The sequence below is a fragment of the Perna viridis genome, chromosome 7, assembly GCF_037379345.1.
Source record: "Perna viridis isolate PV_CMFRI_1.1 ecotype Kerala chromosome 7, ASM3737934v1, whole genome shotgun sequence".
Classification (NCBI taxonomy): Eukaryota; Metazoa; Mollusca; class Bivalvia; order Mytilida; family Mytilidae; genus Perna; species Perna viridis.
The window spans coordinates 1,319,275-1,344,834 of NC_142451.1; the positions used below are offsets into that span (position 1 = coordinate 1,319,275).

Below are 25,560 nucleotides of genomic sequence, written 5' to 3' on the forward strand. Positions count from 1 at the left end.
GAGCAGATATCATATTGTCCACTTTGTCGACGCTAAAAGTCCTATCAAAGCGATACTAATCATCGCCCCTAATATAAACCAATATAAATGTAATTACTCTTTCTATTATGTAGCAATATTTCCCATCTAATTAGCTTATGTTTTTTGCGTACATTATGATTGGTCGTTCACCTTTTACTGCCTCAGCAATGACAGTTTATCGTAAACTAAAATGGCTACCATCGCTTCGACAATAAGAGCCGATAAATGGTTATTATCTGCTTAAATCCATTTTCATTTTCGACATTGTATATTCAAAACAGCGGTTTCTAGAAAAGCAGAGGACGCTTACCCTACCAGTGCACGTGGTCCATGCTCCCAGTTTTTAGTGGAGTCCGAGTTGCTCATTTGCTTTTGTTACTTTGTATGTATGATTTTAGTTACTTTGTATTCTTTGTTGTGTATGTCTTTTTCCCATGTCGGGTCTTTATCCCTGGATTGCATTCTTTTGATTACCGCTATAACCTTGGTTCCCTTGATTACTCTTTTTTGAAAGAATATGGTTACCGGTAACACATTTTACTTCGAATATTGAAATCGACACTCATGTCACGTTAAATTGTCCAGTGAATACCGCCTTTCTTTATTAGTGCAGCGGACAGGTATCAAAAAGAGCTTAAGTTTTCGAGTTTAATGGGCCTAGAGGGTATACGGATATATCATATGTCAATGGAAAGATAAATCAATGTAGTTTTTGGATATCGTACTTATCAAAGTGAAAAGCGGTTAAGTTGTCTGCTATTTTGCATTAATTAGCAGAGGGGTCAACGATCAATCGACTCTTATACACTTTGATAAGTTAATATTTCTATTGTAGGTATTGAGAAACAAGTAACATGTAAATATCACAAGTGTAGAATTTCGAAAATGTACAAAAGAACTTTTTCCGACAAAAGTCGACTATTTAAACACAGAACAAAAATGCCCTTAATTTGGTTGTATTTTCTATGATTAAGAGATAATAAGACACCGTAGAATATAACAATGCATATTCAAGTATTCTTGAATAACAAATAAAATAAACACAACGTTCTCGATTCGATATGCAACATTGGCTTTGCAAAATGAGTTTGAAGTTGAAAATTTTCACATATTCAGACTATTAATTGTACTAAAATTGTATAACACTGAATCGTTTTGCGGATAATTTGTCTAGTTTCTGGGCTGTTTTCTGAACAGAGGCACATGTAAAGTAACGAGTCTACCGTACGGTTTGACGAAAAGACAAAAGGTGTTGAGATTTATTTTTGTAAATACAAAAATTATACATCTTTTTTTGCAATTGTCTCTATATGCTTGAACTTCAAATAAAACGTTACAGGTTTTACCATGCACCAGGGATTCTCAAACAAAAAATGCGACTCGGGGGTTCATGATAAGACTAGATTTCGTAATATATTTGACAACACATAAAATGTGAACTTTGAAATTTCCATGGAAGCATATGCAGACATGTAAATGCATGTTGTCACAATATTTATGTCTTATGATATTAAACTGTGCGCCAGGCTGATGTATTTAATGCAATATCATCTGCAGGGGCGGATCCACACTGTGAAAAGGAGGAATGCTAGCCGAGATTCCTCAGAAAAGGGTGTGTGTGTGTGTGTGCTAGGACATTATTTACCATTTGTCAATTTTACGCATGAAAATAACAAATTCCCCCTGCATTCCTCCGATCCGCCGCTGTTCCAAACCGATTATACTAAACTATTTGATAAAAACAAACCAGATTCCTTGTAAAAATTCTTACGCAAAAAGAAGAAAGAAGCTCAGACGTAATAAAAACTTTTAAGAATTTTTTACTTCTTAAAAAGTCTCCAGTTTTAGTAGCGTTTGAATGGGCCACAATAGTAACATAGTTGTTATAGAATATCAGTTCAAAGGAAACAATCATTATCCAGGACAGGGGCGGATCAAGAATGTTAAAAAAGAGGGGTTTTGATCAAGACGCTTATAAACAGGGAATATAATCTATATTTTGATATTTGCCGTCTTAAATTGTTGTAAACTTTTTTGCTGCGTAAACATACATGTACAGAGCAGTTGTAGTAAGTGGTTTGTGCATTGAATTGTACGTTACTTCTGTTGTAATATTTTGACAAGGTAGAAAAGTTGTTTTGAACATTTACAATGTCATAATTTTAAATTTAGGGCAGCCAATCATGTCTGTCTGCTTCACTTAAAGAATAAATAAGTGAGCTACTTTGTAGTTCACTTCTCGAATTATGATTTATTACAATCTAAAATCCAATAAAAAATAAACTGAATCTGGGATTTATCACAACTGTAAAAGCAGCTTAAAGAAAAACAGAGAAAAGGCGTTAAAATTAAACATTAGGGGTCAAAACCCCTAGTTTTTCTTTATCAAGCCTGGCTTAATAATTAATTCTTTAAATTTATATGTGTAATTATTATAACTATTTTTGTACATTTTGTGCTTTATCTTGACTATGGATATCATGTTCTTCGTTTCAATTTTCTTAAAAACGAACAGTGTTGAGCGCTCAATTAATGAATAACAGAAAAAAATATTCATATTTGAACTCGTTCAAAATAAATCTTTCTATTCAGATTTTTTTCCCACTCAGGTAATACTACCCGATATTATTCTCGTCTGTTGAAAACCTATCTGGCAGTTTCAACTACAAATAAAAAGTACTCCTGAATGATCAGCCGGAGTCAATTACGGAACGCTTCTGTTGAAAACAAAAGGTTTCCAGGAGCCTGAATCCTCACCTGGTTGACTTCTGTCTTTCAAGGGCAATGAATGAAACAAGAAGTTGTCCAACAATTTTGACTCAAGAAGACTTAGGTAAAACTAATCATAAGGATCATGTGAGCAATTGAAGGTTTCTTTCTATATATCAAAGTTTTCAAGATATTGGCTGAAAACTGTTAAAAAAGTCATTTTTCCATTTTCAAGGGTGATAGCGCTTACAAGTAGTTGTCTGATAACTTTTATGCCTGAAGACTTTTGTAATCCTAATAATACGGATCATTTCAGCTATGGAAATAATTTGGGTAAATCTATCGGTTCTGGAGATATATGCAAAAAACTGTCTCACCCCTATTTTTTATTTTTAGTATCGGCGGCCGTGTTTTCCGACGGATCAAAAATCCCCACATCAGTTGTATGCAAGATACCCCAAGGAACAATATTCATACCAAGTTTAGTTCCAAATGGGCAAGTAGTATCAGAGGAGAAGAGTTTTGATAAATTGTTAACAACGACGGACGAGGACTGACGACGACGACAACGGACGCCAAGTGATGGCAATAGTTCACATGGCCTTCCACCAGGTGAGCTAAAAAGGATATAAATTTCGTCAAAACAGAAGGATGGTCGTTTCCCTTGGCTTTTCACTCGAAATTAACAAGCAAATATGTATTAATGTATGATAAATATCACTTACACATGAAAACAGAAACCACATGCGAGCAATGTTAACACGAGGATTAAAGTTTCCAATACTCCTAATTTAATAAAACCATGACCAATTTATGTGTGGACCTGCGTCATCGTCATATATTTTTCATCACATAAGTATCTCCAAATTGCATATAAACATTAATGAAGTTAAAAAAAACAATAGGCTCCAAGGAGCCTGAATTGCTTACCTGGTTGAATTTTGTCTTTCAAGGGCAGTAAATTTAAGAAGAATTTCTATTATAGTTTTCAAGATATTAGCTGAAAACTAAAAAAAAAAACCTGTCATTTTTGTTTCCATTTTCAAGGGCAATAACTCTTAAAAGGAATCGTCAACTTTTATCCCTGAAGAATTTCGTAGTCTTAATAATATTGATCATTTTATCTATTGAAAGAATTTGGCTAAACCTAACGGTTTTGGAGATATATGCGAAAAACTACTGCCTGACCCTTATGTTCTATTTTTAGTAACTGTAGCCATGTTTTTGGACAAATAAAAAAACTCCACATCAGGTCTATGCAGGATACCTTAATGAACATTCATACTAAGTTTGGTTCTAGTTGGTCAAGTAGTGCTAGAGGAGAAGATTTTTGAAAGAAAAAACATAATAGCATAAAAACAAAAAATGTTGAAAAGGGGCAATAACTCCAACATGGCTTAACGGATTAAAATGAAAATTTGACCACAGATATATCTCATCATGCTGAACAATTTTACTCTGTCAGAATTTAGCTAAACCTAACGGTTTTGGAGATATATGCTAAAAACTACTGTCCGACCCTTATGTTCTATTTTTAGTAATGGTGGCCATGTTTTCAAAAAATCAAAAACCACCACAGCATTCTATGCAGTATACCCCAAGGAACATTCATACCACGTTTGGTTTAAATTGGTCTAGTAGTGTCAGAGGAGAAGAGTTTTGAAAAATTGTTAACGACGACGACGACGGACGCCAAGTGATAGCAATAGCTTACCTGTCCTTCGGCCAGGTGAGCTAACAATGTTGTGGATTACAAATTTCCATGTATAATATCCTAATGAGAGCATATACTGTTGAAAAAAGTTCAACATGCTTCAATGTAGAACATAAATTTATTAAATATCTCAAAAATAGGAGGTGCACATCTTCAATATGTCTAAAATCACTGTGCAATGTTTGAGTAATATTGCTTAAATAAGTCTTGAGTTACAGATGTAAAAAGGTGAGTACTCATAAGTGTGACGGTGGAACGTATGCACGGACGGAAGGACGGAGTGGAGCAGCTTCTAGACCTACTGTCACTGTCGCCGTTTGTAACGCAGGTAATTTTACCAGTCAAGTATAATTCATATAAATAAAAATAAAATAAGATCAGGATAACAAGATAGTACATCAAAAACTGATAGTTACATCATATGCTCCTGAAAGGTAAGCATGCCATGCTCTACCAGTGGCACTCGTCATATTGCAAGTAAAACTCAGTAGGCGCTGAGTTCGATGTTAAAATTATAACATTTGTCTTAACTTTTTCGTCTCCAAACATCTTGCATTAGTTATGTGTAGATAAAAGCAATAACAAAATAATCAAACTCATAAATTTGGTAGGAAATATTAATACGTACATTAATTGGCAGGTCAAGATAAACCAGACTAAAATGCCACAATGATTCTGACTTGAACAGAGGTGTGTTAAGGTAGATCTAAGCTACTACACTGAACATTTTTTTTTCGGCCATCATGCAAAATCAAACAGAAGCATGTATATTCAATGAGTGAGTAATCAAGGGAACCGAGATTCTAGCGGAAAATTAATCGATGTTTGAAATGATGTGAAACAAATTGTCTTTAATTTATTCAAAACAGATTTTTGGCATAAAACTTTATATAGTAAATTACAAACATTAATTCTAAAAGCCCTCTCTCAAGTTGGAAATTGGCTGGAAAATGTTTTAAAGAAATATAATGGAATTTTAGGTTTTTTTAATATTACAAGAAAACGAATTCGATGACCCCCCCCCCCCCCAATTTTCTTATTGAAATATGAAATAATGTCAGATAAGTGTTCTTTATACAAACTTTAAAAAAATTATTAACCAGTTTTTCTTAAAAGGTCGCAAATCAATAAAAATTTCCTACAGAAGCTATATAAAATGTAAAACATTGCACATATTTAGCATCAATTATCTCGAAATTAAATTCGGTGACCTACATTTTTTATCTTAAAATTTATCAGTTTGTTCGTTCAAGGTCATCTTTGAGAAAAATGAGGAAAATCTATCTACTAAAAGTATTAGGTATGGTCTATCTTAAGTAAAAGTGTGGGTAAAACCACGTTTCCTGGCTTTACAACCTACCGCTACCACAGGGGGCAAAAGAGTTATGGTGTAAATTTGTGTTGTGTACACAATAGTTAATATGGGAATAACAGTAGTTAACACAGCGTTAGGCTAGACGACCTGTGTAGTGAAACACAACTGTGATTACTTTGTTATGTTGCAACGAAATAAACTGCTTTAAGATATTAATATCGCTGGGAACTTTTTAGGGAGTGGATAAGGCGAATTTTTATGTATTTTTTTCTATAATAAATCGGGTCACAAGATCACAAATTGCGTTTTAAAATCTACATTACTAGAGCAGTCTCTGGAATATTTAATCAACTGTGAGATTGATTAATGTCAATGTACGAGACAGAAAAATGCGTCATACCATTGTTCATACCATTATAAAGTGTATACTAATGATCTGATATCGTAACATTTTGTTCTTTAGATGAACAATAAATAGTGCCCACATTTTTAGGGAGTAAAAGTCATTCAAAAGTAAGATTATCAATTAATAAACCGAATTTCTTACTAAAAAGGTTCAATTTACTTTTTGAAAGGTATACATATTTAATGGGTGTTATTTTTCTCTTTAGAAAACTTTTAAAAATAAAGGAAGGAAAATGATTTGAGGGGGATCATACAATGACATACAACTGATGGAGTACTTTCCAAGGAGAATGCAACTTATTAATACTTAACATAACTTTATCTAATGACAGTTTCAATGTAAAGTCAAAATTTGTAATCCTCCATTTTAAAGGTGTTCCAAAAGAAAATAGACACACAAAACAAAGAACATAAAAACCAAAATAACACATACAAAGTAACAAAAGTAAATGAAGAAAAATGAAACTTTCTAAGAAATACACCAAAAAGTAAACTCCAACTGAATTTTTATTGAAAACAGTAAATGATAATGAAATAAATGAAAAGCTGTAACTTTAAGACTGATTCTGTTCATTTTCTTTTCTTTCTTTTTTTGTTTAACTCTTCTCTATAGATAATGTGTATAAATCAAGATTATCATTTCCTTGAAATTGAGTGTTGCATCGTACTCACAATTACATATGTGAAATTATCTGTTTTAAAATACCTAATATATGAAAGTAAACAATTGTGATAGTGAGTACGATGTCCCATCATGAAATATTGTCTTAGTGCTAATTATAAATGTATTTAATAATGATTTGAACAAAATGTTCGACACTATGAAGTTACCATCATAGCTTGACCTTCACTTAGAGATCAGTGGTAAAAGGAAAAACTACTGACAAAACAATACGATAAGGCGCTGACTTCTCTTTCCGTATTGACAATTTTCCGTTCGTCTGTAGCCACATCCCTTCTGCAACTGCGTATGGAGTTTTCATATCACAACTCATATGCTATGCCAGAACTTGTTGTAACTACACGGGTTGTTTTGTACCGTGCTAGACTTACTACAATAAAGCTTCTAGAACAGGGATATGTTGCAAAAAGCTTGAATTCATCACTATAAAATGTGTATAGTCGTAATCATGAACTCGTGGATCGCACGGCGGCTTGCTCCCACTATCATGTATGCAGCCCCTCTAGTAAATAACCTAGCAAAGGGTGATCCCAGATTTGGAGGTTCCTCGCTTCAACTCGATTCTTTTTCAAATAAAATCCAATAAATCACTATTAACTGCTTAGCAATCACTTAACTAATGTTGAATCTAATGAATAAACACAGATATCACAATCAAATACTTCTATTTAAATCAACACAATGACTTGAACATTCAAACTCCATATTTCTACAATTTCTACAATTGTTTTGTACAGACTCCTATGAAGTCTAGGTTTTCAATACACTGACGGAGATCTAAATCACCATTCTTTGTAGAGATATCAAAAAGAAATAAACAGATTTTTATATAATCTCTTTGAGAACGTGGTATTAGTATAAGTATTATCTGTTTTATCTGCTTCTAACTTTGATACTAAAAATGAAAATAATACTTCTTACAGATACAAACTTTGTTATTTGAGTCTTTGTCTGTCGGTACGACAAAATGTTTCCAATACTTTTAGATCTTTTAGATTTTCTTTAGAAAATTGACAAAGCCTTCCCACTCAATAAATTATAAAGATATAAAACAATCTATAAAGCTGGCAAACGATTTAGATGTTATTGGTGCCTGTCAGCATGAAACCACTTAAACCGAAATAAGCCTTTTCTTTTTTTCTATTTCTATATAAAATGGTCATTGTAATATATTTGAAGTACTTAAAGTCCCCCCTGACATGTGATTCTGCTTCTTCTCTATTTAATCACAGTCCTTCGGGTCAGGTCATAACTGGGGTTTGAATAACATTGAGCATGAACTCCCATGTTTCTAATGGTCCAAAATTCAGCGCCTCAATTGGAAACTTAATTTCAAAACTATGATGGATGCTGTTGAAGATTATGCCAGACTCATGATTCAGGGGTATAAGGAAATGCGTCTCAACAAGAAAGTCTCTTTTAGATATCAGTTCTTGGTTGAAAAATACTCAGTTTCTTCTAGCTGACTTTATACTTGATCTGATACGAAAGAAAGAATATCGTTTAGCTAGATCCTTTATTCTCAGTTTCCGCTATATACATGACGTATTACCTTTAAACAATGGGGATTTGATACATCGCATCTACTCCTCATATTTTGACCTACACTTAGAAATCAATGATAAGTGGCAACATCTTTTCAGCACCTGCGTATGGATGTTCATATAACAACTCATACGTTATGCCAGAGCTTGCCGTATTGCGCTAGAATTCCAACATATATGTTTCTTGAGCAGGGTTATGTTGCTACAAGTTTGAAGTCATCACTACATAAGTTTTATGGTCGTCATCATGTATCCATCTGCGCCATGAAACCTGATTTGTTCAACGTGTCATTGTTTTCCTTTCCTCTTTCGTCTACCCCGGACTTGACTTTTCATGACCAACACGGCGGGTATTTCTAGAAAAGCAAAGGACGCTTACTCTATCGGTGCACCTGATCCGTGCTCCCAGTTTTTAGCGGAGTCCGAGTTGCTCATTCCTTTTGTTACTTTGTATGTATGATTTTACTTTATTTTCTTTGTTGCGTGTGTCTTTTTTCCATGTCTGGTCTTTGTCCTTGGATTAGATTCTTTTGATTACCGCTATAACCTTGATTACTTTCTAAAATAATGAGTATTGAATGTTTTTTTTTTTTTTTTTTTTTTTTTTTTTTTTTTTTTTTTTTTTTTTTTTTTTTTTTGAAAAATTGAACCTTGTGCTTATGTGACCGCTTATTCACCGTTTATGACGCAATAGCATGCCAATGCTATTTAATCAATGGTTTAATCACGCCGAAAGGGAAGAGGGGGGTTAAGCGCGCTTCAGAACCTAGATTTTACCCATCATTTCGATTGAAATGCCTCTCCTAAGTCAGAACAATTGCGGTACCAGCTGCTCTATTTAATGATTATATTTTTTTCTGTTAGTTTTGAATGATGAATTATTTTGGTTTATTTTAATGGGATTCCCATCCTTGTTAAGCTATTATATATTGAGGAGCCAATATCGCACTGCAAAAAAGCGAGATATTAAACATCAGAATATTAGCAGAGTTATTTGTGTATATAAACATCATTTAGAATGGTATATTATCTTCATGGTAAACCTAAAGAAGAAGATCAATAACACATTGAACTATGTATTGATGTCTATGATGAAAGAGTAATCAAGGGAACCAAGGTTATAGCGATAATCAAAAGAATGTGATGATAATTACTTAATTTATCGCATGCTTATTATCACCTACTAGGGCACATTTACCCTCCAATGGGTAATCTATATTTCACGATAAAGGCCTAAAATTCATGGAATTATTTTTTCTCAAGATGTTATATAGATACGTCGCACTCGAAAAAGTACTATTATGAACCAATCTACAAACATTTTGAATGTAATTACACTTACCTTCATGCATTTTGGACAACTCTGAAAGATAGAGATAAAATATTTAAGTACAGATATATCTGTAATATCACCTTCATGGACAGTGTAGAATTAGGACAAGAAATTTCAATGTGGTCTTTTTCAAACGTTTGATAATATTTTCGTTTAAAATAGATAAAACTTTACGCATCTGCACATAAATGCAATTTTATTAAATACACTATGTATATATAGAAGGTAAAACGATCACATATATGTCTCTACACCACTACAAGATTTGAATCGTGAGTAGTGATTCAGGTATATGAAACTTTCAAGACGTGATACGAGTAATTGTTCCTACACTTAATTGTATGAAAATAAAGTACTTCATGCGACCGCAGGGGTAGAATCCTCATCAGTTGGTACAAATTTAGACGCAACATTCAAAATTAATTCAGCTCTTACTTCTTACTTCTGTCGCTAACTATAGCGAGTTATATTGTTTGTATTGAACTCCGTTAATTTATACAAAGACATTTTTCCTCCGTCAATTCATTCTAGACATTCATTTCTCCGTCAATTTATATAAATGACCCTTTGTTCCGTTATTTTCTCCGTTAAGTGTGACATGGTTCCGTTAAAGCTCCGGTCTTGTATTAATTTGTATTTAATTGTTAAAATTTCTTGATTTGCACGTGCTCTGTGTTCCTATATAAAGATATCTGAATTGTAATTAAGCAGATTGAAATATGAATACTGAGGTGTGTTGTTATATATGTCCAGTGATTGTGGTGAAAAAGAGCGTCACAACATTGCCGGAACCCAGGAATAAAAGATTCTGTGAAAAGAAAAACAAATAAATTCGTGATGTCTCAGTTAAGTTACTTAAAAGGTGTTCGGACAAGATACAGAAATAGTTTGTATACAGAAATTCAAGAGGCTACAAGTATTATTCAGACCGAAGTTTCAAATGTGGATTATCAGAAATATGTGCTAAGAGCTACAAAATGTGTTGAAAAATTAAAAGTGTACATAGGAAAAATGGAAACTCAAAGCGTTAAAGTCGCAAGTGCATTGGAAGAAGATCAGATAGAAACAGCCGAAAAAATAGCTGAAGAAGACTGTAAACTATGTTCTGAAGCCACGGATTACTATTTGGAGGTAGAAGAAGTCAAAAACAGGGTAGTGGAATACATAAAACATGAAAGTAGTGAAACAAGAAAAATTTAATCCAATTCAAATTGTCGAGCTTCAAAAGGCAATGAAACAAATAATAGAAACACAATTGAAACAACAACAAGAAATCCTCAGTAATCAACAAAAGAAAGAGAAAGATGAAACTGCGGTAAAATTACCGTAAATTTATATAATAACCTTCAGTGGTGACAAAGCCAAATGGATGGAGTTTTGGGATTGTTTCCCGCAGTGGTATTAATTCAATGTGGATCCTGAAAAATTCGATAGATCTTTTAGAGACATTCAGTTCAAGACTATTATTTGAATATGATAGCATTAAAACCTATGATTTTTCAACACTGTATTCTTCTATTCCCCATACTCAGTTAAAATCCCGACTTAAAAAACATTATACATCGTTGTTTTTTCCAAAAAAGATGGTATACCTAGATACAAATGTATAGTTCTTGGTAGAGATTCGTCATACTTTGTAAGAAATAATTCCAAATCATCTTCCAAATATACAGAGGAAGATGTTTACAAAATGCTGGAATTTGTAATCGACAACATATTTATCCAGTGTGGTGGACGTGTTTTTCAACAAACGGTCGGCATTCCAATGGGAACAAATTGTGCTCCTTTACTTGCTGACTTATCCCTTCACTATGAGGCTGATTTTATAGCTGATCTGATCAGAAATAAAGAATATCGTTTGGCTAGATCCTTCAATCTCAGTTTCCGCTATATAGATGACGTGTTATCTTTAAACAATCCTAATTTCGGGGATTTGATATATCGCATCTACCCAAAAGAACTTGAGATAAAGGATACTACAGACACTGTGAAGTCAGCCTCATATCTTGACCTACACTTCGAAATCGATGGTAAAGAAAAACTACTGACCAAACTTTATGACAAACGTGATGACTTTTCATTCAGAATTGTCAACTTTCCTTTCATCTGTGTCAACATCCCTTCGGCTCCTGCATATGGAGTGTTCATATCACAACTCATAGGTTATGCCAGAACTTGCCGAAACTACGCAGACTTTTTGTATCGTGCTAGAACTCTAACAAATAGGCTTCTGGAACAGGGTTATGTTGCTACAAGATTGAAGTCGTCACTACAGAAGTTTTATGGTCGTCATCATGAACTCGTGGATCGTTATGGTGTATCAATCAGCACCATGAAAACTGATTTATTCAACGGGTCATGGTTTTCCTTTCCTCGTTTGTCTACCCCGACTTGAATTTTTATGAGCAACTCGGCGGGTGTTTCTAGAAAAGCAGAGGACGCTTATCCTACAGGTGCACCAGGTCCATGCTCCCAGTTTTTAGTGGAATCCGAGTTGTTTATTTACTCTTGTTACTTTGTATGCATGATTATAGTTACTTTATGTTTTTTGTTGTGTATGTCTGTTTTCCATGTCTGGTCTTTGTCCCTGGATTGCATTCTTTTGATTACCGCTATAACCTTGGTTCCCTTGATTACTCTTTCGAGAGTACGATAGATAAAAATGGAAAGTTATCAAAGATAGAAAAATTGAATTATCTCAGAAGTAAAGTGATAGGTGAAGCAAGAGATGCTATATCTGGTTTAAATCTTTCAAACGAAAACTATGATGTCGCTGTGACAATTCTAAAAGAAAGATTCGGAAATATTCAAGACGCTGTGGATGTGCACTATAATGAATTAATTAATCTGCAGCCTGCAACAAATAAAACAACATCACTTAGAATCTTCCTAGATAAAGTGAATAGACATCTCCGTTATCTTGAAGTGCTAAAACAAAATGTTAATCAAGACGTTTTTGTGTCTATGGTAACATCTAAACTTCCGGAAAGTGTTTTAATTCAATTAGAAATTCAAAAAGGAGGAACTACAAAATGGAATATTCTTAGTTTGTGCGAAAGACTTCGTGATTATGTTTTAGCTAGAGAAAAGTCTCACAAGAAATATTTTCCTAAGGAACGACCAAACGGAGAAAAGGATTCACATGTGACAAGAAACAATTTTATGCATCACAAGTCAGTGCAAAACAAAAACAGTTACAATGGTGCTTGGAGAACGGAGACAAAGAAGAGTACAGCGGAGGCACTAGTTGCTACTTCTGAACAAAAGCAAAATAACACTACTAGATAAAGAGATAAATATAGATATTGTCAAAGTCAGCTTTGGAGTGATGAGTGCATAAAATATCCCAGTATTGTTGATAGAAAACGTCAGTTGAAAGGAAGTTGTTTCAGATGTTTGAAATATGGGCATTCAGCTTCGAGTTGTCAAAGTAGCAAAGTATGTGTATATTGTCACCAAAGAGATGCGCATCACAGGAGCCTGTGTCCTAAAAAGTTTGGAATAAATGTATTAAGTGTTCATTTCACTGAAGAAAGCGGAAATGGTCCTCTAGAATGTGATAGTAGTATTGATCCTGTAGTTCAACAACACACAAATGATGTAACAGAAAATGTATTTGTATCTTCCGGAGAGATGGTACTTATGCAGACAGCAAAAGTAAAAGACACAAATCTGTGAAATCGTGTAAAGAAATCACTAGAATAATGTTTGACTCAGGGTCACAAAGGACATATATTTCACAGAAATTAGCCTCAAAATTAAAGCTGAAAGGAAACAAAGAACAAGAGTTAAAGCTTGTAACATTTGGTAATAATCAACCGAAAGTAGTGAAAACGATTTCAACAAAACTGAATATCAAATTAATCAATGGAAAGGATTTTAGTATAGAAGCTAACATTGTGCCTGTCATTAGTGGTTCCATACACAGAAAAAAGATAAGATTGTTCCACTATAGACCATCTGAAACATTTTATTCGAGATATAGAATTAGCTGATGACATACCATCACAAGACGAATTATCACCCATAGAATTGTTGATTGGTAGTGATTACTACTTAGATTTAGTATTATCTCAACGAGTAGAAATTCAGCCTGGGTTATATCTATTAGCGTTAAAAGTTGGTTGGATATTGACTGGAAGAGTAGGGGATGTTGAAAAGGATAAACCAGAAACTGGATTGTTGATTATTTCTAACACAAGTGATTCTCTCGGATTGCAATCTGGAAATTTAGATTCTTCAGTATCCATTATCTGTGATATCAAGTCTTTGTGTAATTTGGATTCAATAGGAATACAAGATCAGTTTGAAACATCCGCTGATAAAGAGGCGATGAAGTCATTTAATGATACCTTACAGTTTTCCAATGGAAGATACTTCGTCCAATGGCCGTGGAAGTACGACAATCCATCAAATCTACCAAGAAACCGTGAACTAGCTATAGGCAGGTTGAGATCATGTGTTTCTAGAATGCGTAGGAAATCAGGTCTTATTGATCAGTACAATTCCATCATTCAATATCAGATCAGTTAAAAAAGGGAATTGTAGAAATGGTTGAGAATCACAAAGTGGACGGCAGATTACACTATCTACCCCATCATGCATTTATAAACAAAACAACAACTAAAATTCGAATTGTTTACGACGCCTCTGCAAAAACGAACAAAGATGCAAGTAGCCTAAACGAATGTTTGTACCGTGGTCCTGTTCTCCTTAGGAATTTGTGTGGCATATTTATGAGATTTAGATTCCATCGAATAGCTCTCGTCGCGGATATTGAAAAGGCTTTCTTTCAAGTTGGACTTCAAAAGAGTGAAAGGAACGTGACACGTTTGATCTGGCTTAAAGATTGTGAGAATCCCTCATTTTCTTGTGAAAATATTCAAGAGTATCGTTTTTGTCGTGTGCCGTTTGGTATTATATCCAGTCCATTCATATTGGCAGCTACTATTGGAAACCATTTGCAAAATTACAATAGTCCTTTTGCGGAACTTATACGGAAAAACATCTATGTAGACAATCTTATTACTGGTACAAATACTGTTACTAAAGCGATGAATTTGTATAGTGAATCAAAAGTGATGTTTCATGATGCTTCGATGAATCTTAGGGAGTGAATCTCAAATAGCAAATCAGTAAATGATTGTTTGCGTCCTGAGGACAAATCTAATGTTAGTGAAATAGAGGTTCTTGGTTATATTTGGAACGTTGGAAGTGATAACGTATCAGTGAAGCCTCCTAATTTTTGGATCGTATCAGAGAATTTCACAAAACGCAGAACGTTGAAGGAAGTTGCCGAACTGTTCGACCCACTTGGTTTTTTTGTACCAGTGATATTGCCTGCAAAAGTTTTCATTCAAAATCTGTGGAAGAAAAATCTTAATTGGGATGATGAGCTGGATGAAAATGATAAATGGACTGAGATTCAGAATAAATTGAAGAAAGTACCTGAGTGTGAAATACCTAGACATATAGGATTGATTTCTGAAAGGAATAACACTGAAAAAAGACTTCTGTGTTTCTGTGATGCATCTTGTAAAGCTTATGCCGCTGTAATTTATCTTCATCAAAGATGCGGAAATATTTCTAGATGTGATCTTATATTCTCAAAGGCCAAGCTTTCACCCATCAAAGAATTAACAATACCAAAACTTGAACTGATGGCTGTTTCAAAAGGCGTTCGGTGCTTGAATTTCGTAAGGAATGAATTAGATGTACAAATAGAAAAGCTGGTATTATGGTCCCATTCTCAGTGTGTTCTACAATGGATATCGACAACAAAGAAGGATCTTAATGTATTTTTTACTAATAGAATAAAGAAATTTAGAAGTTTCAAAGACATTGACTACCTGTATGTGTCTTCAAGTGAGAATCCTGCAGATATAGCGACACGAGTAATATCTGTCTCAAAAATAATGAAAAGTACATTGTGGTGGCATGGTCCAGAATGGCTGAAACTAAATCCTTGTGAATGGAATACAATAGATTCATCAGAAGAGAAAACAAGCAAATGTGAACCAGATGACGAAGTAAAGGAAAATGTATTGTGTTCAGAGGAAAAATCAATGATTTCAGCAAGGATTGAAATTGATATCGAAGATGCAAAGGTTTATCTCTCGACTAAAGAAAGATTTAGTGGAAAATACTTAGTATACGAAGAGATCAAAGAGGCTGTAAAGAAATGGATTCAATTTATTCAAAGGAAGCATTACCAGGAAGTATTTGAGTGCATTCTTCAGAAGAGATGGAATAATTTACATAGACTCTTTATATCTGACACCGGTATTTTGTGTTGTAAAGGAAGATTAGAACATGCAGATATAACTGAATCGTCAAGATTACCAGTTATTCTTCCCCATGGGGAGGACTTTACCAGATTGCTTATTGAAAAAAATCACAAAGAAGTTTCACAGTGGCATATCACAAACATTGAGTAAATTGAAACATAAATACTGGATACATCAAGGACGAGCAGCGGTCAGACAAGTATTGAGACGTTGTTTAGTGTGTCGAAAATGTGAAGGTGGTTCATACAGGATGCCAGATATGCCGCCATTACCAAAAGCAAGAGTTGCCCGATCCATGCCATTCGCAAACACTGGATTAGATTACCTTGGACCATTGTATGTGAAACATAGCAATGACAAAAGAAAAAAAAGATGGGTATGTTTATTCACCAGTTTAGATACACGTGCAATACACTCAGAGGTAGTGAATGACATGACATGTGCAGAATTCTTATACGCTTTTAGAAGGTTCATTGAAACTACAGGCACTCCGGTGAAGATCATTAGTGATAATGCAAGTCAGTTTAAATTAGGAAGTTCTACGATAGATTTGGCTTGGAAAAAGACAATTATAAACATTGAATTAAACTGTTTTCATGCACGAAGTTCTCGTGCATGCATTTTGTATAAATGTGCAATGTTAATTTTCAAGATGTTTAAGTGTGACTTTTGTGATAAGGACTACAAATATTTATAGAACAAAATCAGACATATGAAAGAAAAACATAGTGTTTCTTATGAATATTGGAACTGCACAGAACAGGAATGTAATACAAGATTTATAAGGAGAGATTACCTATACCGGCATCTAATGCTTGTTCATCGAATTGTGAAAAGTGAAGCTAGGGTTAAGGCGTTGAAAGCAGTGAGAGGAGATAAACCAAGATCCAACAACAACTATTATTATGATATCAGTGACGACGAATCTATATATGCTTTACTGCAAGAATTGGAAGACATAAGTGATAGTGGAGATCTAACTGATGTGGATAATTTCATTGATGAAAATTGTGCTCATGAATCCATGGATGTATGTGTGGATAATAACATCCACGTTGATGACAACAACAAATGTGAAGCCGATGATGATAATGTGAATGTTGGTGTGAATGATACTGATGATTCCGACAGCATTATTATAATCAGTGATGAAGAGGAGAATGGTGAACGTGCCGTTGAAATAGCAAAGTCAGAAACGAGAACACAGACCGTGGCGTTTATCTTCAAAATAACAGTAACAACTATAAATGGTGAAAAGGTGTATTCCAATATTGAGTTTCATCAGGATTTCTATGAAGATTGAACTTTCTTTGGGGAGTGTCGCTAACTACAGCGAGTTATATTGTTTGTATTGAACTCCGTTAATTTATACAAAGACATTTTCCTCCGTCAATTCATTGTAGACATTCATTTCTCCGTCAATTTATATAAGTGACACTTTGCTCCGTTATTTTCTCCGTTAATTGTGACATGGTTCCGTTAAAGCTCCGGTCTTTGTTAATTTAATTGTAATAATTTCTTTATTTGCATGTGCTCTGTGTTCCTATATAAAGATATCTGAATTGTAATTAAGCAGATTAAAATATGAATACTGAGGTGTGTTGTTGTTATATATGTCCAGTGATTGTGGTCAAAAAGAACTTCACAACAACTTCATATTTTAATTTTTTATCAGAAATGAAGCAGTCACAGAACTTATAAAATTGCAGTTAAAAAGAAGAAAACACAGACAATATGTAAGTAATTTATTTAAGCTTAAAGACAATCCATATTTTCAGACCCATTTTCCCCCTTAAATCCTTTATAATATGACCCTAAAAGGGCCATTTTATCTATCAAAACATTCTATCTTCTATATTAGTTTCATCAGCGTGGTTTATTGCTTCTCCTATAGATTGTCATTCGGATGTGAAGCGTCTACAATTAAAGACTGTAACATTCTGTACACTCTTTGCTTTCAACAAGAAATTACCGTAAATTAACAAACACCGGCGAAATCGGCCTTGAAACCGTAAAACCAGGGTTAGACATTGTGTTATTTGTACGTCTGGTTTTCTGTCGGGAGGCAAAATGTCTTAAGTTGAAATATTTTAAAATGCGTGTTCATCCGTGGAATTAGGATATTAACAAGATACCGCTTACATTGTGAAATAAAAAAAAAAAAAAAGGCAATCGTAAATAATCGTAAATAAAATAAATATTGATATGCTGAACACGTGTAGTAACCTCTTATCAGCTGCATTATAATCAAACGTATATAGAAAGATCACAATCCGAAAACTAATTGTATACAAGACGTATTTAAGATATCATACCATGTGCAATACAAGGAATTCAGCCTCGGTGTGTTAGGTTTTTTAAAATCTGTAATACTACAAATTATGATAAATATGATAAATGAAATCTGATACAATTCATGGTCAGACAAGTCTTACTACTAGGTTGGTGAATACCATCTGCGACCTTTGGTCCACGAGAAGTGGCATCGACTCAGAGGTTATTAAATACAAAAATACCAATTATGAAAGGCCACCCATTGGTCTTCAATGAACCATGAGGAAACCCTCACACCTGGCTGTAGCTGGCTCCAAAACATCATAATACACAGTTACAGCGAAGGAGTTGCCCGTATATACTCAAGTATCATAAAAACTAAACTAAAGGAGAAAACGAAACAAGACATACAAAAGCCAGAAATTCCTGACTTGAGACAGGCGCAAAAAATACGGCGAGGTTAAAGTACTTTTGCGCGATAACAACCCCCCCCCTTTTAAAATCTGACCACTGTGGAGAAAAAACATTACACAATTAAACACTAGTATTAAAACTGGCTGTTTCTGCTGAAAAACTTGAACGTACAGTGGCCTGCCGTTTCACGATTAATACAGTTTCACTCATACTATATATTTAACAACAAAGTCTAAATTTCGAGCCTTAGTTTAGTTTAGTTTTAGTGCAAAAATGCCTTCTTTAAGGCTCAGTTATCTCAAAATCAAGTTCGGTGACCTGAGTTTTTTACATTAAAATTTTGAAGTTTACTCATTCAAGGTCATCTTTGAGAAAAACTAGGAAATTGTATCTACTAGAAATATTAAGTATGATCTACCTTAAACTTAAGTTCTACAAAAAAACTAAAATCTACAAAAGAAACATACCTGACTTTAACTGTCTGTTTTCTGAAAGTTATAATAAATTTAGTAAACAATTTTCAGAAATATGAGAAGCAAATTCCACGTGAAACCCATAAGAATAAAGCAAGTTGTTATTTAATTTTTGAGATCAAATTTAATTTTATCATTTTTGTAAGTCAATCTCATAGTTGTTCTCGACGAAAGAACAAACACAGTTTCTTTATGCTACTTTTTCAGGATTTGTGCAATACATTATGAAAAACTAATCTGTTGTAAGTTTGATTTTGCAAGCAATAATTGTTTCAAACAATACTAGTTTGACAAATTGTTCATCACAATAAAAGAAATGTGTGCAGTCTCTTTAGAGCAACTTTTGTAAGTTTATCATTAAAAAGGTCACATCTTGGAAAGGTGCTTAAATATTATTCTTACCTTGTGTGATTGTATGTACTAGCTGCATTCCAATTAAATCTACTTGTACACTAACACTCGAAAATGAATGGCTGCTATCATTGAATCTACACGTATCTCTGAAAACTATCAGGACAATAATTATGGTATTTATATTCTCTCGTGCACAACACTTTAAGACATAAGGATTGTGCTGCTAAACATTGTGCGTGGTTTTTGCTTAGAGGGTAATATGAATCACCGGAACGTAATTGAACCGATTTGTTTAACGTGTATTAGTTTTTTCTTCCAATTTCGTCTACCCCAGACTTGACTTTTTATGAGCAACTCGACGGGTGTTTCTATAAAAAAGAGGACGCTTACCCTTTTACTCTGGTTTCTTTGTATGTGTTATTTTGGTTATTTTGTGTTTTTTGTTGTGTGTGACTGTTTGCCATGTCTGGTCTTTGTCCCTGGATTACATTCTATTGATTTCCTCTAGAATCTTTGTTCCCTTTATTACTCTTTCCATTGTAACAGAGCTTTATTTAAATGTCTCCATGGGGAGTTTTAAAAAAAAGTATCCACACAAATAAATCATCAATGATTAAGAAAATATATACGTATGTGGAAAATGACCAAATTTAAATAATATTTCATAACAAAGTATATATAAGACACAACCATGAAAAGTCTGCACAATGTATCACATAATGACTTGTTTCCAAAAGGCAAGGCTATCTTGGGGGGGGGAGGGACGTTCAATTAAAAATTCATTTCAAGAACAAAAAATGTGTAAACGAAATCACAAATTTCTATACAAAAACTGAGAGATAAATTTACGCACAGTCTTGTTTTTTTTTTTTTTTTTTTTGTTTTTTGTAAACAAGCCTAATTGTAACAACTTTGAATTAGGATTGAGATTAAATGTGAATTTGACCAGAAAAGATGTGGCCCCTTTTTGGCCCCAAATTCATAATCATTACGTCGTAGAAGATTTATTTTACATTTTTTATTAAATAAAAGCCAGACAGATCATTTTTAGGTAATGTTCCAAAATATTGACCAGATAGACAGAACCTAAAATCAAATTTACCTCCATCGACTTCATCGTCCTCCAGCTTAGATTCGTCGGTACTGGCAGACTGGTATGATTGCATTGACTGGAAGTTATCGATAACTAATGAATCTTGAATAATATCAATTTCATCTACGCAAAGAAAAAAATGTATTGAATTTATTTTCAATAATAAATGGTCTTTTTATTTAAATAATAACAAAAATACGCAGTTTCAGAACTCCTGATCTTCATCGAAAAAGCTATATACCCGTACAGATTGAACCCTAAACAGTTAGGGCAAATATGGACACAAAATTCAAGCTTGATACAGCTCTACCTTGATTAAATGTTTGACACAGAATAACAGATATTTATCACGATGAAAGTATACAAATACGTGCAATAAAACTCATAACCAGTGTATGGACAGACAGTCAAAGTGACATAAAATGTGATGTAAATATGCCTTACAACTTGGCTTCAGCAAAGTATGTATGATAAAATAAAATTGAAACGAAGCTTAAAATAAATGAAATAAATTCACAATCAATCTCATGGCCATTGGCAGAAACAATTCGTCAGAGTTTCATGAACATTGCTGCAACGAATTTGATTTACAGTACAAAAACAGAAAGTTACCCAACTTGTGCCTGATTAAAGTTCTCGAAAAATCAGAAATTTATAGAAATTTAAAGGGAACCGACATCAATAGAAAGAAATAATTCACTTAAATTTTTATGACAATAGGCGGCAGCAAGTGTAAACGACGGATGTACGGACGACCCCTGCATAATATTTCCTTTCTAGAAAGATGGGCATATAAAAAAGAGAGATTGAAAAATTATTTTATCATTCAAAATTAACCATAACCTTTATTCATAGCAGTGTAGTAAAACTATGCACAGCACATACTGTGAAAGGTATACTGAATATAGCTAGAGGCTCTAGAGAGCTTGAATCGCTCACCTGGAGAATTTTAGATCATTTGATCATGTAAACAAAATGTTAAGAGCGTTTCTATACTTGAATCATTCCCGCCACCCATTGAGTCATATTCAAAATATACTATTTGTTAAGTGCATTGAGGTCATTAACCTTATCAAGTGTCAAACCATTGGTACCTGGGGTTCCAGATGATTTGATCTTTGAAGATTGGTTTAAAGAAGCTTAAATGGCCTCTGATAGACCTCTTGTTTCATCAAGTCGAACCAAACTTTTATTATACAGTTATCACTTTAATTATTTCTGCCTAGTTTGGTCACAATTTGCTCAGTAGAAACAATGATAAAGGCCAAAATGTGTTTCCTTAAAGGGTTTTAATGGCAACTTTGAGTGGCCACAGCCACCTGCTGAAACACACAAATAATGGATCGTTTGTTGAGGACACTGAGGTCATTAAGGAAAATTGGAACCTGTGGTTTTAGAGAAGTTGATCTTTGAAAATTGTTAAAAGAAAGAAGCTTAAATGGTCACTGCCGGCTATCTTGTTTCATCAAGTCCAACCAAAATTTTGTCACATGTTGAAATTGTCTCTTTCATCATTTCTGCCAAGTTTGGTCACCACTGGATTAGTAAAAGCAAAGATATAGGACAACATGTGTGGCCAATCAGAAGCTTAAATTGCCAAGTTTGGTTAAAATTGGTCTAGGGGTTTTCATGTAGTCGATCAAAATGTTAAAACAACGGACGACAGACGTCAAGGTGAGCTTAAATGTTAATATATGCAATTATATTGATTATGAACAACAGAACAATTTGTGTGTTCTACAATTTAAAACAAGAACTTTTACCTTATATCATACAGATTTGAACACATGGTTCAATTCCGACAAGTAGTGACACACCATTCAAGCCTAATCGTAACAACTCTGAATTACTATGGAGATTAAATATGAATTTGACCGGAAATGATGTGGCCCCTTTTTGGCCACAAAGTCCTAAACAGTACAAGTAAAAAAAACAGAAATAATTCCTTAACTTCCTTTTATTGTTCCGCACCTTAAGGAAATCTCAAATTATTTTCCTGACATCAGGAAAATACTTTTTCCTTGCCCCATTTTATCAAGTTACAGTCCAAACATTGTTTTTGGCCCTTTTTTGGCCCCATTCCTAAACAGTTCATGCCACTATCCCAAAAATCTTAGTTTTCTTTAAGTGGTGTGGCACATTGTGTTTCAATAACGAAGACATCCATACAATTGAAGTCAACTGTTGTCTAAATATCAGGAAAATACTTGTTCCTTGCCTTTTTTTCGTAACCGGTTTATGTCTTTACTCCAAAATCAATCGCACTCTTTCTGCTACCGAATGGCACTTTGTGGTATAATTGCATAAAGATTGTCACATCCGTACTCAAGTTACTGTAAGGAATGAAAGTGCTTAGGGACGATCACAGCGTGATACTTTTTATGATTGATAATTTTATGAGATCATATAAAATAGCCAAAATTAAAAAAATAGAGGCTCAAAGGAGCCTGAATCGCTCATCTGTCTCGATAAGCAACATTCTATTTTTGTAAGAGTGGCCATGTTTTTCCTTGATAAAAATTCCCAACGCTCATACACAAGAAAAAATCATATCAATTTTCATTAAATTCTGTCAAGTAGTTTTGGGGAAAAAATATTTTAATGTAATAACATTAAAAATAGTAAAAACATGTCGACATGGTTAGAATGACTTGCATGCAAATTTCACCACAGATAGTTCTCATCATGTTGAACACTTTTACTAAGGTCAGAATATGGCTAAACCTAATAGTTTTTGAGATACATGCTAAAAAACTTCTGTCTGACCCATATGTTAAAAAATCCCGCAATCAGTTGTATGCAGAACACAATAAGGAACATTCATACTAAGTTTGGTTCTTATTGGCCAAGTAGTGTGAGAGGAGAAGATTTTTTAAAGAAATATCATTAAAAGTTGTGAAAAAAGATCGAAAAAGGGCAACAATTCTAATCTGGTTAAACAGATTAACACGAACACTTGACCAAATATAGATCCCATCATGCTGAACATTTTTACCTTAACGTTACGGTTTGGCTTTCTCTAACGGCTTTGGATATATATTTGAAAAAACTTCTGTCTGACCCATATGTTCTATTTTAGTATAGGCGGCCATATTTTTCAACGGATCAAAAAATCCCGCAATCAGTTCTATGCAGAACACCCTAAAAAAAACATTCATACCAAGGATGGCTCTAATTGGTCAAGTAGATTCAGTGGAGGAGAATATAGAAAAATTGTAAACGACGACGGACACCAAGTAATTTCAATAGCATAAGCAATATTATATTTTTGTAAAAGTGGCCATGTTTTTCTTAGATAAAAATTTCTAACGCTCATACCTAAGGAAAATAATATCGAATTTTATTGAATTTTGTCCACTAATTTCTGGGGAGATTTTTTAATAGAAATAACATTAAAAATAGCAAAAAGATGAAGTTTTTTAAAAGGGCAATAACTCCAACATGGTTAAAAAGATTTACACGAAAAATTGACCGAAGACAAACCTCATCATGTTGAACACCTTTATTCCTGTAAGAATGTGGCATAACATTATTGTCTGGGAGATAAAGGTAAAATACTCCAACATTGTCAAGCAGATTTACACGAAAATTTTACCACTAATAGGTCTTGTCATGCTAATTACTTTAATTCGTGTCAGAATTTGTTCAATGTTAAGTAAAAAGTTTTTCGACGGATTAAAAATCCCCACCCTAAGGAACATTCATACAAAGTTGGTTAAGTAATGTCAGAAAAGAAGAGTTTTGAAAAAATGTTAACGACGACGGACGACGGCGACGACGCTTTCTCTCAAGTTATTGCCGCAACAGAGCTTTTGTTTTTACCCTTTTAACCCCTGATTCCTTTATATATCCAAAATAAATCAAAACCTGACTGAGATATAATTGCACAGAGATCCATATCCATGTGTATATATATATATATATATATATATATATATATATATATATATATATATATATATATATATATATTATATATTTGCAGAATATTCCAAGAAAGAGAAACCTACCTTTGTTGATTGGTTCTTTGAAAAAGACAATCATCCTGATTGGATTGACAATATTTTCATTTGTATCAGATGATTTCACCATCAGCTCCAAAAGAGAATTAAAGGTTTCCCTGAATAATGAGGCATCATTTAAAACATTTCTGCACAATGAAATCTCTACGATTACACATTCTTTTCGCACAAAAAGCAGTTCATAGTTCCCTTTGTCATCCTGTTTCATGGAGTTATTCAATGTTTCTATCACTTTTCTTTCGTCTATTTGTCCGCTGGGGATTTTTATAATTGCCTTCACTTTGCTTCCAGGTACGTCTACAGTAAATTATGAAATAAGGGCGTATGAATGACCAAAAATTAAAGTCACGTAGTATGATTTTTTTTATATTTGTAGCTATTTTTCATTAAAAGAAGTATCAATACCAAAAAAACAACGCCAAAAACACCAAAAAGAAAACATACGAAGAGCAATTAGTAAACAGTAAAGAACTAAAATGGTACATACAGTAAAACAGGGCTGAATTCTGCAAGACATCTGCCGTGCTGGTGCTCGTTGAAAGAGGAAAATACCCATATCATACGGCAGTTGTTGCTCATATTAAAAATGGATACTCCGTATCGGTCAATTAGATCGACCGTGTATTTATTTAAATGAGAACCTGTTTTTTTTTCAATTTACATAAAATGTCAAAGGAAATTTAAAGATGAGTTACTCCGTTTGATGAATCTGTATATTTGTGTGTGAATGAATTCAAAATGTATATGCAAAGCGACACAATATAAAGAAGAGGTCAAAAACAAGTACCTTTAAGGGGCCTCCAAAAGTACCACTTGTCCACATTGCAATATAAGTTTTTAACTTTTTAAGTATTAATTCAGATAGAGCTTTACTCACTACCAATTGAGTTAGAAAAGTAACATAGACAAGGTTTAAACTA

At 33.7% G+C, this 25,560-nt stretch overlaps 1 protein-coding gene and 1 long non-coding RNA gene across 8 annotated transcripts in view; one reads left to right on the forward strand and one right to left on the reverse strand.

Annotated features, from left to right (window-relative positions):
- The window catches only part of LOC148610890 (uncharacterized), a 72,917-nt gene that overhangs the window by 24,983 nt on the left and 22,374 nt on the right, over positions 1-25,560 (reverse strand). For all 7 annotated transcript variants that reach the window (XM_088590758.1, XM_088590759.1, XM_088590756.1 and 4 more), the window contains 5 exons: positions 24,629-24,937; positions 20,628-20,741; positions 19,574-19,678; positions 19,166-19,186; positions 9,733-9,753 (listed from right to left, as the gene is read on the reverse strand). In XM_088590758.1, the coding sequence (XP_088446884.1) occupies positions 9,733-9,753; positions 19,166-19,186; positions 19,574-19,678; positions 20,628-20,741; positions 24,629-24,937 (570 nt within the window). The remainder of the gene's footprint in view (positions 1-9,732; positions 9,754-19,165; positions 19,187-19,573; positions 19,679-20,627; positions 20,742-24,628; positions 24,938-25,560) is intronic.
- LOC148610891 (uncharacterized) lies at positions 5,691-25,220 on the forward strand. Its single transcript, XR_015924008.1, has 3 exons — positions 5,691-5,744; positions 17,686-17,746; positions 25,017-25,220. It is a non-coding gene; the product is annotated as an uncharacterized LOC148610891 (long non-coding RNA).